The sequence below is a fragment of the Pezoporus occidentalis genome, unplaced genomic scaffold (assembly GCF_034315485.1).
Source record: "Pezoporus occidentalis ecotype Australia unplaced genomic scaffold, CSIRO_AGI_Poc_V1 ctg87, whole genome shotgun sequence".
Taxonomy (NCBI): Eukaryota; Metazoa; Chordata; class Aves; order Psittaciformes; family Psittacidae; genus Pezoporus; species Pezoporus occidentalis.
In genome coordinates, this window is record NW_026916231.1 from 2,752,565 (window position 1) to 2,772,824 (window position 20,260).

Here is a 20,260-nt window from a genome sequence, read left to right on the forward strand (position 1 = left end):
AACTAGTTCCATGTTCATTTAGGTGTAACTAAAGGAAAGCATGATTTTGACTATATGAATTATTTTCATTCTTTTTAAGATATAACTGAAATCCAATGCAGAATGAAAACTACATTCTAGATTAATATATTCAAGTGCTTTTGAAATCATGCTGGTACCTCAAGAAAGAAATACTCTCCTCTGCAGATGTAACCAGCTCATTACCTGAGTACCTTCTGCTCAAAATTCATAAATCATCTGAGGGGTGTCTGTGTGTACGCATGCATTAAGGTTTTCTTTATCTTAATATTTTTCTTAGTTTGCCATTTCTTCACCTTCTTTACATAAAGGTTTCTCTAAGAGTAGGAGTCAGCTCTTCTGCTGCATAGCAAGACTGTCTTTGGGATTCCTTTCAAGTACATCCCATGGATGGACCATGTGTGTGTCTTGACTGCAGTTCCTCTTTCCTCTGAGAGCATCGGTGAAAGTGAAAGGCAGTCAAGAATGTCTGTAATATCCTGGCAGGGGCAATACAGCTCTGGTGACAGGATCTTACTTCCTCCTGCAGAGAGACAGCAGAGCTGCTGTAGGAACCTGTCTGCAAGGACATTGCCATAGTCAGCCTGTTGCTGTTCTTAGGGTCCTGATACAGTGTTTCCAGCAGAATTCCAGGATTATTCAAAGGTTAAGAGTATGAATGTTCTTTCCAAAAAAAACAAACCAAACCAAATCACAACATTCTTATGAACAGTAGAAAAGAATTAATTGGGTGTACATCTGCATCTAAGTGACCTAGGTTTCTGGCATGGCATGTTGAGGAATCCTGATATTGAGAGACTCCTGAAGAAGCCTCCTAAGATAATTGTAGAATGGCTTGTATGCATTGGGAATAAGGGGCCTTTTCTTCATTCAGAGAAGGGTCATTTAGCTGCTACAGCTGTTTTCATACTTAAACTCTGAGGCGTTTTCAGCTTTTTAATAGTTATCTGCAATATGCTGTCTTTAGGGTTTTCATGTATCCACTAATTATGGTATAAACTTGTGGTGGACTCTGTAGCTAATGTAATAACATTACCTTGATGTCCTTGCAGCTAATGACCCTTCTCCACCTTTCCAACCAAACAGCATTCCTAGGTGCTTGATGAATTGCAGGAATATTTTTATTAGGATTGATCCATCCTCCACTAGGTTCTCCTAGAATGAGATTTTGGGTTTGAGATGTGCAGTTTATGCCTGTGGTGACTGCAAATTTTGACCGATTCAAGATCGAGTATGTTTTGTCATAATAACTTTCATATCTTTTTCTCCCAAGTAATGGAAGTTAGCAGCAGAGGAAAGACTAAAGACACTGTGTCTTGTCTCTTTATATGGATAAGACATGCCCCTTTTAGAAGACTTCCTAGCTCCCCATCTCTGCTGCAGCCGTATTTATAACTGTATAATGATATGATATATAGCAAAGGTGAAGCTAGAAAATGTTCTACAAAGGCACAGGCATCTCTGAGTCTCTCTAAAGTCTCTGGAAAATTTTGCTTTGCTAAAGCCTCAAGAAAATACTCAAGGAAACACATGTGCATGATGAGAGCAGCTGTTGGCATCACCCACAGTGTGAATGTGTACAGCAGTGATTGCTCTAGAGAAAGAAAGGTTATTTATCAGAAACTGAAGATTTTTCAACACATGCTCTTGATCTGCAAATTCAGTACCTTGCTCATTTTTCAGCTGAGAGTTCCTGTGGCACCTGGACTATGTTTTGAGCAAACAAATAAATCTTAATACTTGGGATGTACCCTGGGTGTGATACGTAGAGGAGGCAGAGTGTGGCTTTACCTGAACAAGTACAAAGGCTAAAGAAGTGCTGGCTTGAGAGTTAAGCACACACACACACATGCAGTGTTACTGTGCACATGGGTATGTGTGTTTTAAATATCTTTAAAATGTGAAATGCCATACCTGTGCTAAAACGGAGGCTGTTTGGTGACAGACTGTTTTTCCTCTGCAGCCTTCGAGCTGAGTGTTTTCCTGGCCACTGAATTGAAAGCACTTCTGGTTTTGCTGGATCTTGTCTGCACAGAAACAGGAGACTTTATAAAGTAAAAAGAGGAAGGTTAAGCTGTTGTAAACCTATCTTTAAGGGAGAGAAAGCTCAAAGTTGGTGTTTGTGATGTGGTTCTGACCTGACCTAATGAACCAGTCACACTGGTCCCTCATTCACATGAGTTTTGCGACATCTCTGCAGAGGAACTGGGGTCACAAGAACAGCTAAAAGTGAAATATGAACTTTAAAGGTTGACTTCTTCAGCTTAAAGATTGAAAAGATAAACAGTAACATGTATCTGACAATAAGGAAGGAAAACTGATGAGAATTAGCTAATACTGGACTGTGAGCACCCTTAGTTTAGGAATGTGTGAATGGGATTTTGATTCAGTCTGCCTCTGGGTTAAGCATAACTGAAGATGATTTTACATAGCGACTGGGGCATCTGCAGTAGGAACTAACTCATTTTCTCCAAAACAGCTGTAGTTGAAGTGCTGAGTTAGCCTAACTTTTCCATTGCTACTCCTATATTCCTTCAGTTTGCATGGTGAAATGTAAAATGGTGACCCCTCTGCTCACACCCTTCACTGCAGCTGGGCAGGAGGTTTGCTCACCTCTCCTGCCGAGTCTGTTCCTCTGTGGTTTCCATGGCACACTCCACGGAGCTCTGGAGGGATTGAAGCTGGTTCAGCGTCTCCTTCAAAAGAAAGCGAGTCACAAACTGCTCCAAATTAGAACCTTTCTGATAGTCCTAAAAAAGTAAAAAAACAAAGATTTGCCTACTAGGTTAGAAATATGTGAGGAAAGATTCAGATTTAATTTGGAAAGGAAGCAGCTTGGATGTTTTCATGCCTATACATGCAAACCACATAAGCAACATATCTTTCATTTTGGGACCAAAAGACCTCTACATTTCCAGGTTTAAATGCTGATCCCACCCAAGCTGAGAGAGTGCCTCAACATAATTTCCACCTCCAGAAAAAAAAACCTTTTCTTACATTTCTTAACTCCAGTTGATGGCAGTACCACATTACTTCTTAAGTGTGGAAAAGCCAAGATATGATTGACAACTGCAGAAATAGCTTTTATTCAGCTCCACACTTGTGAAAGAAGTTTATCAAGCCCACTGGCCTGCCTCTGACAGTGATTATGGGAATAGTCTTTGAGCAAGGCACATGCTTAGTGATATTCCCCGGAAAACTCCACCAGCAGTTTGGCTGGAGGACTGCCTGTGCCAGAGAGATTGCCTTCTGAATTTAAGAGTCTTTAACTGATTTTTGTTCCTATAACTTGCTTAATTATTTTTGAAACCATGTATCAATACAATTACACTAAATGCATCCGGAAGTTCCTTGAGTTGGAGCTTGGCTTAAAGTTTGCACCTATATTTAGCATAATATAAAAAACTTCTTTGTGCTTTTCTCATTAATAAATATAATAGAGAGGATAGGCCCCTAGAACCTCTGCTTACTGTGTAGAGCTCCCATCTGGAAAAGGGAAGGAAAACGGACTTCCATCTCTAACTCTGACTGAATTTGTTGAGTCCTTCTCTGATGAAAGTATGCTGGTGTGTGTTTTTCATATGCCCTAAGTCTGCTTATGTGTGCAGAAATCCCATTCAGCTGATCCTGAAAGCCTTTGGCTACAATTCTATCTAAAATGGTTTCATAAAATATGAGGTACATTGAATGAAAGATTTCTCTGGTCACCACATTTGAAGATGGATTGACGGTCTGTTATCTCCACACTTTAAAGAAAACCTGTCATTTGAATGTTGTTGCCTCCTACTCAAGCTGACAACCCATTTGAGTATTTTTGGCAATGCATATGAGTATTTTCAAGATCTTCCCTGTTCTTCTCAATGTGAAATGCCTTTTTGAGTTTTAGACTTCTCTTAGAATTTTTGCATGTATGTGTTTGCAATCAGAACACAAATGTGGGACGTTTTGAAATTTAAATGCGAAATAAAAGGACTAAGTTAATAGCTTTAAAAGCATTTTGCTGTCAAGTGAGAGCAGTCGATTCACAATATGTGTTATTAACTTAGCTCTTGTTGGAAGACTTCTGCTAGAGAGATCTCAGATGTTAAACCACCCATGAGTCATCGGAACTTATTCATGTTGCCAGAAGCAACTTCTATATTTACTTCTGTCTTCAGATGAATCAGGTGTAAGCCACTCTCCAACAAATAATTTCTCATTTATACTTTTTGAAATAGATTTTCATGGGAGATTGTCTACCTTTTGAACGAATACCTTAGGCTCACACTGGTCCTACAAATAACATTTATGGCAACCTTTATGATTAGTATAACTTATTATACAATAGCAAAGCTTATTTTCTTCTTCTACATTGTCTTTATTGCAACTGATTTAAAACTGGTGCACCTGGCAGATGTCACTTAATTTCAAAGAACTTTGGTTCTCTGAGACATGTTAGAACGACATGTGTAGTATGGGCAGTTAAATCAAACCCTGCAGAAGAAATCCAGGGTATGTTACAATTTTTCACCTTCCACCAGTACTCTTGGAAATAAGTGATGACAGAACCGACCACTTCTTGTAAATTTTTGAATACCAAGGCAATCTCACAAGATTAGAATAATCAAAGTGTTTCAAAATCCTGGGCATCCAAAAACCAAGTGCTACAGATACCTCCATATAGCTTCCTGCTTGTAGTCATTGTAACTCTGATACTGGTATGTTGAATTACAACTTAAAATGTACATCCATCCTGTTTCATTTTGCTTACTGTTCAGGTGGGCCCTTGCTGATGGGAGGGGATCATACAAACATTAGCTCTGTAATACTTGCTGCTCTCTAATGCTGGCTGCTTTTTGACTTCTTTAGAAATATTTCCTGCACTTCAAAATCAATAATATTTCAGGGTTTTTTTTCCCATCAGAACTACTATAGGTTTGTGCACTAGGATTTAGTCTTTTTTTTTATTCTTGTTCTGTTGTTCCGTAAGTTCTATACTTGGAAAAGACCTATGGAAAAGATCCTTGTGATCTTTAAATACAGCTTATAGTTACAGGTACACAGAGCTTTTTTCTAAAGATGGGCCATGCAACATGCTAACATATCTCTGTGAGTCTAGAATTATCAAAGACCTTTTCCTCATGTACATTTTACCCAAATAGTAGTGCTTACAACTCTTCTATACAGAAGACTTAACTCTTTTAATGGGTAAATGGCTAGTCAGTGTTTTTCTTTAAGTAAATGGCTCCAAGCCAGCAAATCTAAGCTCACAGCAATGTTGGACAACTTTGACTCCTGCCCACTGAAAGACAACTATGTCTACTTGTCCTTCTAAAATTCTTCAAAGGTCATGGAAAAAGCTATTCACCATATATAAATTGTCAGCATTATTATAATTTAAGTCATGGAGGGAAAAAGACTGACCATTACAATTCAACTTAAACCTCAACTCCAGCTCTCAGCAATGAGGAATTACATGCTTTGTTATCATTTCACTACTCTACTTCATACAGAAAAATGCTTTCATTTGCATTTCACTAGAGGCACAATGGTACAAGATTTCATTAGGAGAAAGACATTGTTATTTCTGAATTAAGAAAAATGTGTATCAATTTATTAAGTGTATATTATGTTAAAATCAGCATGCCCAGCATTTGCATTGTTAGTGTATCCTGCCACCAATTAATAACAGGACCCACTGATGGTGTCTATATATAAATTAGAAAAAAGAACTCTTTAATTTCATTAGCTGCAAATTACCATTCGTTAGCATATACATTATACTGCACAGCAGTTTGAGTAGTCCACATCAAATAAGTCTGTGCTAACCTATCACTCTGCTTGTTAGTTTTACTGATTGTAAGTGAATGAGGGTAATTTTCCACATCTTCCTCATCAAGAGACAACTGTGACCTTTGTAAGCAGCTAAGATTTAAGTTTCCATTAATGCAACTGAAAATACACATAATTGGGTGATTCTCTGTGGAAAAGGTCACTGTGGTCTTTAAAGCTCGCTTACAGCTGTATTAAAAGGTTCAGAAGAGGTTCTCCTTTTATAATGATGGAGGTGGTGGGGCTTAGGGATCCACATCGCAGGAGTCCACATCTCAGGGCCACCACAGGTTCAGTCACTCTCTTGATCCTCCCAAGTCGTGGTGCCAGCCAGTGACCTGACACCACACTGATCCACTTATCGCAAGACCAGCTCTTTGAGATGGAAAGGAAGGAGATACCTGTGTTCGCTGACTTGGGACATGCAAACTAAAGTTGGTTGGGGCAAAAAACTCTGAAATCTCTCAGAAGGGGTTGGAGCTTAAGCAAAAGTTCCACAAATACAGTGGGAAAGGACATCTGGCTGTCATCTATTCCAAACCCCTATTCAGAGGAGGGCCAAATTCAAAGCTAGTGCAGGCTGCCCAGGGTGATGTCCAGCTCAGTCTGGAACATCTCCAAGGGTGGAGATTACTCCATCTCTCCGCAAAAAGAATTTTCCATATGTCTCTTCCCTTCCACAACCTGCAGACATTGCCTCTTGTGCTTTTGCTGTGCACCCCTGAAAGAGATGATGTTGTTTTGTCTTCACTGTATCTCCCTTTTAGACAGCAGAATTACATCTTCCCACAGCCTCTTCTCCAAGCTGAACAAACCTGGTCCCCTTGGCCTCTCCTTCTTATATTGCTATTCTACTGTGTAGCAGATTATGTTATATAGCACTTTATAACTTATTTATTGTACTTTATTTGTAAAATTACTTATAATAGTTATTACACCAAGCTGTGTGGTTCGGTTGATACGCTGGAGGGAAGGAATGCCATCCAGAGGGACCTCGACATGGTTGTGAGGTGGGCTGACACCAACCTCATGAAGTTTAACCATGCCAAGTGCAAGGTCCTACACCTGGGTCAGAGCAATCCCAGGCACAGCTACAGGTAGGGCAGAAAAGAGATTCCGAGCAGCCCTGTGGAGAAGGACTTGGGGGTGTTGGTCAATGAGAAAATGAACATGAGCCAGCTTCAGTGTGTGCTTGCAGCCCAGAAAGCCAACCGTATCCTGGGCTGCATCAAAAGGAGCGTGACCAGCAGGTCGAAGGAGGTGATCCTGCCCCTTTACTCTGCTCTTGTGAGACCTCACATGGAGTATTGTGTGCAGTTCTGGTGTCCTCAACATAAAAAGGACATGGAACTGTTGGAACAAGTCCAGAGAAGGGCCATGAAGATGATCAGGGGACTGGAGCACCTCCTGTATGAAGACAGGCTGAGAAAGTTGGGGCTGTTCAGCCTGGAGGAGAGAAGGCTGCGTGGAGACCTCATAGCAGCCTTCCAGTATCTGAAGGGCCTATAGGGATGCTGGAGAGCGACTGTTCATTAGAGACTGTAGTGATAGGACAAGGGGTAACGGGTTAAAACTTAAACAGGGGAAGTTTAGATTGGATATAAGGAGGAAATTCTTTCCTGTTAGGGTAGTGAGGCACTGGAATAGGTTGCCCAGGGATGTTGTGAATGCTCCATCCCTGGCAGTGTTCAAGACCAGGTTGGACGAGGCCTTGGGTGATATGATTTAGCATAAGGTGTCCCTGCCCATGGCAGGGGGGTTGGAACTAGATGATCTTAAGATCCTTTCCAACCCTAACTATTCTATGATTCTACTGTTTCTTACTTTGCAAATTTCTGTTTCCTATTTTATGTGTCATATAAAAATAATTTCATAAAAGATATTTATGCTTATCTTTACAGAAAATAACCCCAAGGTGACTGAAAAGTAGTTATAATTGACAAAGACTCAGTAAGGAATAATGTATTTAAATTTCCCTTGATCATGGGATGTCTCCTGCTCTGTGTGTTTATCCTGAATTAGTGGGACAACGCCATGCGTTACAACTTTAAATTGAGGATATAAAATTAGTCAGGATAACTGGTATGCTGGTGTGAATTTTTCATATGCCCATGGGAAAAAAAAAAATAAAAAAAATACAGTATTTTGATTTAATTCCTTAAGATCAAGTTCTTTAATTCCTTAAGATCTAGTTCTTCAGACTGTATCAGAAGAGTAAAGTCAAGAGTAAAATCATAAATTCATCAGAAGCTGGATCCACAGATGCTCACTGTGATGACTTACAGCATCCTCATTGTAAAAATGAAGAAGCATAGCATGCAAAACTATTACATAGATTCAGCTTCAGGGTTTGAGTGCGGCAAAAACTTTCTACATTTATCAAAGTATTTTATTTGGAATAAAATGCATGTTTCAGTTCTGCCTACAGAATTGGAACAGTGACAATCTCTACTAACCACTTGCAGTGATAACGTAAGAGCAAGGAAAAAAATAGGTAATCATGGGTGATTATAGGAGAATATTGATGTATAATTGTAATAGCATGCATCAAAACCACATAGTTTATCACTCTACTGGGATTACTGAAGAAGTAATATACTCCTACTGCAGTAATAGTATGTACAAAATTCATGCATGGATAAAAAAATAACTTGTACTTAACTGCTGTTAAGTGCATCACACAGCTTGAGACAAGAAATTGTGTTTTATATCAGCAGGTAGCAGGGATATGTCTAATGCCATTGCTCCTGGAAGAGGTTTGTAAGGATTGCAAGGGAAAACATCAAAGCTGTTGGTGGTGGTTTTGATAGGTATTGACAGGAGAATGGCTAGGCTAAATGTTTCTTTTTTTGCTCTGAAGTTGATTCTATACATTTCTATGTTTAAAGGTATGGATAGTAACTTAATTAAGGGGTTTGGTTTTGGTTGGTTGGTTGCTTTTAAGTTCTGACTATTTAACACATCTTCTCTGCTACTAGCAGAATTTTGAGCATTGCCTCCTTCTCACACGGTAGGTATAAGACTTCACGAAAAAGATCAAAGATGATCCCAAGAATTTTCATTACTCTGATAAGGAGCTAGAAGGAGAACCCTGACTTGCCCTAATAGTCACAATCTTAAATAGATTTCATAGATAGAAAATCCTATGAAATTAAATTCTAAAGCCTCATTTATTAATGTCTCTAGCTAAAATTAGCTGTTTATTCATAGGGTCATCTCTGCCTTTAGCAGGGTGTAACTGGTGATATATTTAGCCCTATCACCAGCATTCTTCTCTCACAAGTGGTGTTCCCAGGACTCAGTATTTGGGGCAGTTCTGTTTAGTATCTTTGCCAATGATCTGGATGAGGGGATCGAGTGCACCCTCAGTAACTTTGCAGATGACACCAAGTTGAGAGCAGGCGTGTTGATCTGCTGAAGGATAGGAAGGCTCTACAGAAGGATCTGGACAGGCTAGATCAATGGGCTGTGGCCAACAGTATGACGTTCAACAAGGCAAAGCACCAGGTCCTGCACTTGGGCCACAACAACCCTGTGGAACACTCCAGGCTTGGGGAAGAGTGGCTGGAAAGTTGCCGGCAGAAAAGGACCTGGGGGTGCGTATTGACCACCGCTGAACATGGGCCAGCTTGTGCCCAGGAGACCAAGAAGGTCAGTGGCATCCTGGCCTGTGTCAGAAATAGCATAGCCAGCAGGACTAAGTAAGTGATCATCCCCCTCTACTCGGCACTGGTGAGGCTGCACCTCACATCCTGTGTTCAGTTCTGGCCCCTCACTGCGGGGGAGACATTGAGGTGTTAGAGCGGGTCCAGAGAAGGGCAAAAGCTGTTGAAGGGTCTGGAGCAGAAGTCTGATGAGGAATGACTGAGGGAACTAGGAGTGTTTACTCTGGAGAAGAGAAGGCTCAGGGGGGACCTTATTGCTGTCTACAACTACCTGAAAGGAGAAATGGACTGAGTCTGGGGTTAGCCTCTTTCCCAGTTAACAAGTAATAGGAAAAGAAGAAATAGCCTCAAGTTGCCAAGGACAGGTGTGGTTTAGATTGGATAGTAGGAAAAATTTCTTCACAGAAAGAGTGCCAAGCACAGGAACAGGCTGCCCACAGAAGTGGTCAGTCACCACCCATGGAGGTATTTAAAAGATGTGTAGATGGGGCATTTAGGGACAAGGTTTAGTGGTGGAGTTGGCAGTGCTGGGTTAACAGTTGGATTTGATGATCTTAAAGGTCTTTTTCACTCTAAACAATTCAATGATTTTAGATTGACACTGACCTGAAAAAACTTTGTGATAAACATAAAAGAACAAATGAAGTAGATTCAAAGCCAGTGCATGAAACTTAATAACCATGATAAATAAAGTAATACTTGCCTTAGGTTATTCTGATGCAGTAGCTATACATTACATTACTTGCCTTAGGTTATTCTGATGCAGTAGCTATACATTACATTACACCTGTGAAAGGTGCATTTGTAAAAAGTGCAATTTCAAAGAGAACAAGATTAGATTCTATGAAAACTGTTAATAAATTCTGCTCACATGCCCAATCTGGTGCTAGCCAATTTAACACAGATTATGTGAAAACAAAACTACAATTTGAAGCTCCATTTTTACTCAAACAGAATGTTAGCTGTGGCACTCTGTTGTAGACATATGCTTATCTAGCTTTTCTGCTTTTTTCCAGTTATTTTGTTTTGCAATATAATTTACATAATCACTACTGTTACTATTACTCAAATATGCAATTAAAAAAATCTTGGTATTCTGGTTTATAATGGGTATCAACCCTCCACAGTGCAGCTATTTACATAATTACTATAAATGCACCATCAGTAACTAAATTGCATGTCCCTGTGTTACTCTTTCAGCTCCTGTAATCTTCTCTTTGACTAGCTCCTATTTTTAGATTATTCAAGAAGTTTTCCAGTAATAATAAGGCTGAATTAACTTCACTTAGCCTGGGTTTTTTTTTTGAGCAAATCAGAAAAATGTCTGATTTCATAGCAGCAAAGAATCAGACATGCTCTGTCAGTCCCCAAATCCAGCATCTTGCTGTCGCACACCACACACTGCCCTATCTTTTTGCAAGCAACATGTAAAAAGTAGTTAGGTATTTTTTGCACCCAAATGCTTAGAAGGATATTCCAGAATTTGATTACTCTATTGAATAAAAATTATCTTTCATTTCCATCCTAAACTTAATGTTATGTTTTTCATATTTAAATGCTGGGTATAAACCAGTTGTGGTTACTGCTGCTTAAATGGTGTTTGCTAGTTCACCAAGTGTGGTCCCCAGCTATCACAGACAGCGTATTTGCTGTCCTTCATTAAATAGCTGCAAAGGAGGGAAGAAAGTCCCTGCAAAGCAATTTCGTACTGACAGTTCTTGCTTATTTCATTGTTCCCTTTACTTTAGATTTGAATTCCTCTTTTTTCTGTTCATAAATGTTTTCTATTGGATGTGTGAAAGTCCTGCTCAAGCCAAGTCACTGAAATCATGGAGCAGGAAACATGTCCCATCCTGGAACCCCCCTAGTCACTTTGCCACCAGCCAGCTACGGTTAACTTTCACTAACACTGCAGTATAAGCTGCCCTCAGGAGCAGGGGGTTTAAAATCATCTGAAATGGTCCCTGCTTCCGCACAGGCCTCCGCTGCTAGCCATCACTGTGCAGGTGTCAGTGGGGACACATGGGAATACATCCTGGCTGGAAAATGAACCCATGCCATTGGCAAAACGGAAGGCAGAAAGCAGAAGAGGAGAGTGCTCTTCAGCTGGTGAAAAAATGTGAACTTTAAATGGGTGTTACAACTTTGATAAAAGGCACTGTCAGATCAGGGTAAGCCATCACCAGGTCTTCCTTTGTGATACAGTTCCTCTGAGCAAACACCCTTCAGACCTCAGAGCTATTCAAGTACCTAAACTTGAGTCTTGTGCCCTACAGAGACCCTCGGTTTCCAGCTGCTGCCTCAGACGGGGGTCTCATTCTGCCCCTGGGTCTCTAGAGGGCCTGTGTGTATTCGTCAGGCCTGTGCAGACATGTTGGACATCCTTGAATACAGATTCTCTAAAATACCAGTAGATGCTTGATTAAACCCCTGAATATTTCCGTATTGTCAAGTTAATTGTATACAAAAATTACATTTATAGTGATTAAATGAGCTTTTTCTAGTTTGCTGAGAACAGAATAGCCCACTGCCACCAGCAGGTTGCATTTCCAATAAGCTGTAGCAATACCAGAAATAGAGAAAAACTTGTTCTTACTGAATAAGTGCAATAAATAGCAACAATTTTATGGCTTGATACCTAAGGGAAGACATGTTCTTTTGTCTCTAAGTTTCTGATTTTCAGCATTCACAAGTCAACAGAACCAAGACATCAAGCACCTTAAAAAAAAATGGTTTCTTTTTATCTATTTGTAACATTACTCAGTGACAGATTTTCTGTGCTGTGGGTTGCAAAGTTTCTCTTTATTGTATTTATATGTGACTGCAAGCTACAGATTGTAATAAACATGCAGCTTGCTGAAAATGTTATGTTTATTTGGATAATAAAGCCCCAAGAGATTAAATATTTTAATTGCATATCCTTCTGTGTTTTGCTATAAAACATGTCAGGAAAAAAAGGCTTAAAGAAACAGCCTTCTAATGCCTTGTGAAGTTTTGCTGAGCCTAATTTGTAATGCTTCCTGTATATAAGATGAAGAAATGAGATAAATAGAACTATACCAGCTTGTACTTTCACCAGGAAAATATCAATCAGGCAGGTACAAGAAAATAATTGACACTACTGATTAATCTGTCCTCGGCACTCCTGTATAAGCAACTCACACAGACTCTTGACATAGGAGAAAAATTATCAAGTATCAAATGCCACAAATCCCTTGTAAAATCCTCAGGTATGTGTTTCCCTTCCTTGTGTAAAGAAACATGAGGAAAGCAGTAGCAAAATGGAAGGTCTGTAGCTCCCCAAGCATCTTCTGGTAAGATGTTTTTTGTATTCAAAGTGTGTTGTTTGCAATGCAACTCAGTGGTTTTTGTGCTGAAATATGTTCCTTGCTATATCTATTTCTCTGCATTTTTAGATTAAGACTTTCCCATCAAGCAACGGAGCATGACGCACTCCTACCCTCACAAGGGCTTCCTGTCTGTTTAGTTTGGTTACAAGAGATCTGGCCCTAGAATGGTGTAAGAAAGTCTGGTTTGAAAGTTTCTTGAACCTGCTAACACACTGGAATGTCTTCTCCCATAGATGACTTGGTATGTCTGCTTTCAGATGGCACAGGACTGGAAAAATGGAGAAAAGCTCAGTGCAATAAAGGTGTGCTGACAACCGTTTCAAACCACAGAAGGCAATAAAATACATAGAAATTGTCCTGCAATTACCTTGCAGGAATCAGTTATTTGCTAATGTGTTGGATTAAAAGTATCTGTATGTGGAAATAATTTGGAGTGATGGGAACAATTTGGTTGATCTTGATTTAAATCCAGGAATCTATAGCCAAGCCAAACTCTGGTTGCTCTTGGTGGAAGATTATATTGGGTTTGTGTGGTAACATTTGGGGGGGGGTGGTGGTGGGGGGTGGTGTACATTTTATGGGGTTTTCATCTGTATCTCTGTCTCCATCTGGAATAAGGTGGGTTTATAGATTAAATTTTTCAGACATGCCAAACCACTGTTCAGCTTTTCATTCAAAACTGACATCTTCCTTCTCTGGGGTTTCCTTGGAAACTGAAGCTGAAAAATTTTCGCTAGGGCTTCAATTCCAGAGCTGCCCCCCTCATGCACAGTATCTACTGGGTACGGGCAACTCAAATTAGTAGGAGAACACAGACTTTGCACTGGAAGGACTGAGTGGTGATTGTTTATCAGACTCTAAGCTGGATAAATGAAATGATCATTATTCCAAGTGGCTTCTTCTTCCTTCCAAATAATAAGACTGAATGAGCTGCTGACCTGAAGTGGCATGCACTCTGGGAAAATTTAGCAGAGACTCCTAGTTAGAGGTGCTGAGCTTTCTCTACCCCACAAAAAGTCAGAGGGGATGGAAACCTCACACCAACCCTGAGGACTGGTAATTTGTAATCAGCCCCACACTCTGCAGAGTGGAGTTCAGGTTCAGTCTCAGAAGTTTTTACTTTTCATTTTTCACAGGAGAATTTGGTCCTGCCCATTGGAAACAGACTCAGACACTGTACATATACACAGCATGTCTTTGTAGCTCTCAAAGTGTAAGTCTTCAATTCTGGTTTGATTTTTTTCCCTTTCCTACATATGAATTTTTAAACTAGATGTTGGCTTAGAAGATAGTAACAAATGCTCCCATTACTCAGTGACTACTCAAAGGCCCAGGTGACTACAGTGGCAGAGCAGTGACAAAACTTTATTTTGCACTGGGAGAGGAAACCCAGGCCTTGCTCTGGATTCATACCGCTGTCCATTCATAACCAGTCCAACCATTTCTGAGGACCTGCTTGTTTATGCTGGGGAGTTAACTTAAGCTAGGAGCTACATCACATCTTGTGTGTCGGTGGTGAAGCGCATCATTTATCCATGACATCCCAATATGCTAACTCGCTTTTGCTGCACCCCCAGCCCTATCACAGTAGTGGGAGGGGTACAGCAGCTCTGGTGAGCACCTGGTGCCCACGCAGGGTCAACACAACACAATTATTTTCTTCAAATTCAGGCTGTTTCCAGATGTTGATATGCTGATGACGTTTACCCACATCTGGATATGGAACCCTCCTTTGGTACAATTTGAAGAATGTTCTTCAGATATCTTTCAAAGATAATTGTCGTTCTATCCAAACTGTAATACTTTGCAAACAGAGCTTTACAGCTTTGAAACTCAGCCATTTAGACAAGCCATTTCCTATTGGGCTTTTGCTACAAACATGCATATTTGGAAGAACTTAAATATGAATTAGTAACTTTACCTACATAAGGAAAATACTGGATACACATTCAAATAAACAAAATATAAAATGTAAAGAAAATTCCACAATTTTTACTCACTTTCTTTGTTTTGTCCATTGCTTTCAGTATGGTTATGTTTAAGTCTTCCAAGACTGATAAAACATTTTCATACTCTCCTAAGTGCTGGGAAAAGTATTCTAAAGGAAGAAAACCCATGTCAGCTATTAACAAAAAATCGATGTTTCATGAAATACCAATTTTATCATGTCTGAATTCAGTTATGGTGTTATTAACTAAACATATAAAATGAACAAGATTTACAATGAAAATGATGATTTTTTTTTCTTCAAAATCATTCCCAGAGTACTTAAAAATATTATAAGCAGTGTTTAAAAATATTTTCCTTCAATAAATGAGTTGCCAAATTGACAGAAATTTAAAATGTCAGTTTAAGAGCTGAAACAGACCAACAAAATATCTGCATTTTCTTTCTAAACTGGATTTCCAGTCTAATAGTTTACTTTACAGTTACTAGCAGGAAATAAAGTTTTCACGTGTAAGTACCTAATCTGATTATCTCCATATAAAAATGAGTAATTCTCAAAAAGCCCTTAGAGGACATATGATCAAGGGGGATCTGCTGTGAGCTGGGGTCAAGTCAGAAATTAAGAGACCATGAGCTGGCCAGATAAGCTTCTAGTCCCAGGCACTGTGATGATATTTTCAACGAGTATGATGTATGCAAAATGATTTTAACAAAAATAATGGAAATAACATAAGTTGTGGGATATCCTTACATAGGTGCTCAAAGCAAAGGACATTTTAACAGAAAGAGCTGATGTAAAATTGGGGTGCATAACTCAGAGGCATTACAGTGAGAGGAGGAGGCAAACGTGGGAAATCACGACCCAAATTCCCATTTGGCCAATGTGATGAGACATAATAGAGAGAGGCACAGAGGGGAAAAAACATGAAAAACAGTAAAGCTAGAGATTGTGTTAGACAAGGTACTTGGACATCAAATCACCTGGAAGAGCATAAAAAACAACATCTTAGTAACAGAAGAACAGAAGCTCATCTAAGTAATAGGAAGAACAACATTAGATGGGATCTTTCTGAATTAACAAATAGCAATACTTTGAGGCTTTTTAGAGGTCAGCATGAACTTCTTGAGGGAGTCACGAAACATAAGGTTTCAAGGACACTGAAACATAACCTGGTATTGCTGAAAGATTGAATGAAATTATTTAGAACAAAAATGTATTGTGAATTAGCATCCTGGAAATGAAGCTCCATTTCTGACAACTCAAGTAACTCAGAAAGAACTGTATAATCACTAGGTTAAACATGTGTTCAGTAAACTCAGTACCAGGTTCACAGATGAGAAACACCCTAGTTAGCAACCTGTGAAAGATTTAAAAGGCAGCTGAAGTAGCCCATGTTTAACAAAAACAGAACAACCATCAGGGTGACATCCCCATCCCCAACCCCAACCCCAGCCCTCTGGCCCTGTAAGCCTCCAGGAGCACATCAAGAGCAGTAAAACTCTCATGGAACAAGGCCACCTGCCTTCCTTGGCCAGTTTTATCTAATTTTGGCCAGATGTTCAACCAGAAGTCATCACAGCCCAAGTCACTTCACTTGAGTCGCTTGCCATGTATTTACAAGCCATAGGCTGAGTAGGTTCTTGGTCATGGGTTGAGTCACTGTGTGTGTGAGTAAGTGAGCTGGCATTGAACTTGACAGTATTTTCAGCTTTTATAAGTCTTTAACATCACTGGCCAATGGAACAGTTATTAGGCTGTCATCTTTCCCTCAGAAATAGTCTGGTTTTAACAAGCATAACTGGATTTTTTTGGATGTTTTGTGGGAGGACTTGCAGAAATTCTCTGTGGATTGTTTTCTGCTACAAACAGCACTCCTAAATCAGGTGCTGTAAGAAATTATAGCTCAGAATGTGGTACAGAAATGGGTAACTGGGCCTTGCAAGAGGGTTCTTTTCCTTGTGGGGAAGGATGATAGAACTTGTCAAACTGCTGTTATCACTGGCTCAAGTTGGAGGGACACAAGGAATTTTCTTCCAGTGGGTTACTAATATGACAATCTCTTTCAAAATTGCCAAAGCATACCTCTGAAAGTGATAAACCAACTAGAAAAAAATATCTCACATGAAAGGGAAATAAAATAAGAGTTATCTGTCTATCAGAGCAGATCTTGAAGCTCAGAGAATGTGAAGTATTGATTAGGAAAAACATTTTCAAAGTAACTTCTGCAAGTAATGGATGACAGAGTGTAAAAAGGCTGCAAGTCATCTTCATTTTCCCAAGAGTTCTTTCAATTGAAACTATTTTCTATTTGAGCTACAAAGATTAAACAGGGAAAAAAAATCCTACCACATGATACGTTCACTTGCGCAGGGCTGCCAAAGGCATAGATTATTCTAGAACACACAGATTATGTACTCTTGCCCAGAAAGGAACTTACCGCAGAGCTCTTCTGTGTCAAGGTTGCTGGAAAGATAAGAGTATAGAAGGTTAGTAAGATTAGTAATTTATTTTTGTTGGATTGGTAAACAGTAGGACTTAAAGATTAGCCTGACTCAAGGATCAGCCTCCTTATCTGGGCTGTAGCAGGAGATGTGAGTGCCTGGCTCTTGCTGGCCTTGCTCTTCTGCCCTGGGGAGACTTGTCCTAAGCTGAAGGCAAAAGCTGTGCTGCAGCCTTTCTGAAGGTGGTTGCAGGTACAGTCTCCCTTCGCAATCATAGGCTTGTTTGGGTTGGAAAGGACCTTAAGATCATCCAGTTCCTACCCCCTCCCATGGGCAGGGACACCTTCCACTAGACCAGGGTGCATGCTCCCACTGTCACCTTCCTGCTCACCAACAGCCCTCTTTGGGGTTCCTCCCCCAGGCTTTGTGAAAAATGGTGCAGAGTCATTCCTCTTCAGGCTTTACACGCTTGGTACCAGTGCTGGCAGAAATCCATCTAAACACCAGAAATAGTTTGGGGACCTTTCCCCCCCCCATCTTTCTGCCCATACTCCTTTTCTGTTGTTGTTGTGCTGGACAGCGTGGCTCAGAGAGCTTAATTCTCTGTGCTAAATGAGGGAAAACTTGGTAACTTTCTCCTGTTTACAATCTGCACTCTGCAATAGGGTTCCATTGGAGAGACAGTACAGTCAGAGGATAAAACCAGACATAGCCCATCAGCATACATAGTTCCTAAGAATTTCTGGACATAGAAAACCATTTAATCAGTACTACAGCAAAATTAGTGATGTAAAAAGCATAGCTATATTGCCATATTTCCATGCCAACATTATTAAAATACATAAATACATTCAAGTATCATACAATTTAAAGCTGTTCACTTGAAAAAGACTTCATCTTGATCAACTCTAACTCTTAAGCAGTATTTTCTCTTTGAGGCCTTAACAGTTGAAACAAAAAACATTTGACCTACAGCTTGGTTCTGAAAGTTAGCACATTGACTCTCTTCCAAGGAGGAGAAGAAACGGATTATTAAAGAAACTTAAAAGCATGAACATCCTTCTTGAATCTTGCTGAGGGGTGAATACTGAATGGCTTATTGCACTTAGGGTTTTTTCACTTATCTTTTTAAGGGGATTTTTTTATTGACCTTTTAATAAAATGATGACACAGTGTTATCTTAAAGTCAGTTTCAACAATGTTAACTCCCATACATCTGGCTATTATTTCATGAAGGAGAGAAACCAACAGAAATTACATGATCCTGAGTTGTTACAAACTTGCATACTCAGGGCTATAAAGACTTCTGAACACTTTTAACTGATTATGTAAATGAGAGGTCTCTTCAACCACTTCTACAGTTCAGCAGCCATTTTTGGAACAGTCCAGACATTCACTTTTTGAAGGCAAACTGAAACCCTGAAAGGCGGAAAATTGCCTGAGTCAAAGGCAGTGACAGAATAACATTAAATGACAGAATTCACTGTTATAATGTCTGCTCTTTCTCATTGTCCCTGCATTTTCTGCCCCTTCACATCACCTGCCCTAGTGCATTCTCTCTTAATGGACAGCTTGATAACTGTGTTTTAAACAGCCTTTCACACTGCTTAGCAAGTTGAATTCATGTTCCCTTTTCAAAATTCATATTGAAATCCATTCTGGTCCTTGTTTTTCTGCAATATCCTCAGCAGTGTTGCAGTGATATAGTAAGGGAGTGGTTCAGAGGCTTTCAATGTTGAGGTCATGAGAACATTGCTGTTATTCCTATTGACATGAGCAACACAGCTGCAAATGGACTACATGCGAAAATGGTAAAGTATTTAGCTGCTGAATTTATTTTCAGTTAGAAATGGGCACCTGAATAGTGAGAAAATTATTGTTCAATGTGATTTATGCAGCAGCTTTCAAGAAGCCTGTGACAGAAAAGCAGAAATGACATAAAGAGCATGGATGCCAGTTTAACATACTCATAGTATTTCCTTTTCTATTACAAACACCCTCTGAGGCTCCATTGTTCTTGACATTCTGTTTGAAAGGGATGCTCATCTAGGCAGGGAAACTATAATTTCTTGTCACTGATTATTTCATTTGCTCAGAAATAATAACATGCTGCTTTAAACAGAGTCATGAACAAACCTAGGAGTTCTTTTTCTGTATACAAACAATTTTGAGCTCCCTGCAGTATGCTACAGAAACAACTGAAGAAGTCTGAAATATATGTAATAGTACAGCAGTAAGGTGCACACCAGAGGGCTGCTTCTGCATCTCAGTACTCAGGTTTATACTTGGCACCTGTTAATCATTTCAATGGGCGTGTATGCCAAGGATGCTTCTGTTTAGACCTATAATCTGGTAATGCTGAACATGTTATTTGCAGTATTTGCTGGATGACTCACATCCAGCACTCCATTCATGATAAGCACCTGAGGCAGAGGGTGCAGCCAAATGCATTCACGTCATGTCAACATGATAATTTTTCAAACGTGCTCTCAGTTTTCTTCCTGAGTACTAAATGCAGCCATTTTGCATGTCTGGCTTTGTGTCAAAAAATGTCTTCTACCTAATATGAGCTATTGTTAGAGGACTGTTGTAAATATTCCACTGAGCAGTCCTGATTGTTGCAACATTGATCATACCTGTTGCTCAGTGACAGAAGCTTTAAGCAAAGTCACTTCAGTGAACCATGGCAGAAGTGCCTATTAGTGATACCTCTGGAAGAAGCTCAAAATATATTAGTTTAAAGCAGCTGTGATCACGCTCTTGTTCTGCCCACCACAGTCAGGTGTGAACTGGGGCCAGCCAGGGAGGAGGGAAGGTTAAAGCTATTCCACCCATCCACTGGTGTGAATTCACCAGTCCACAGCCCAATCCACTGACCTGACACATACTGTTCTCTGGAAGAAAAGGCACCTCTAGGCAGAGGTACCAGCAGAAGATCTGTATATTTTCTCTGGACCACAAGAAGAGGCAGTGGCATCTCTTCAATACAGGAATTATATATAAATCATGGACTCTAGTGCCTAAAGA

The 20,260-nt window shown here is 39.8% G+C and overlaps 1 protein-coding gene across 6 annotated transcripts in view; it reads right to left on the bottom strand.

Moving 5' to 3' along the window:
• Positions 1-20,260, bottom strand: part of NECAB1 (N-terminal EF-hand calcium binding protein 1) — a 69,470-nt gene that overhangs the window by 27,060 nt on the left and 22,150 nt on the right. For 5 of the 6 annotated variants that reach the window (XM_062604627.1, XM_062604628.1, XM_062604626.1 and 2 more), the window contains 4 exons: positions 17,230-17,255; positions 14,845-14,942; positions 2,632-2,768; positions 1,933-2,045 (listed from right to left, as the gene is read on the bottom strand). In XM_062604627.1, the coding sequence (XP_062460611.1) occupies positions 1,933-2,045; positions 2,632-2,768; positions 14,845-14,942; positions 17,230-17,255 (374 nt within the window). The remainder of the gene's footprint in view (positions 1-1,932; positions 2,046-2,631; positions 2,769-14,844; positions 14,943-17,229; positions 17,256-20,260) is intronic. The other variant, XM_062604632.1, reaches the window with a different exon arrangement.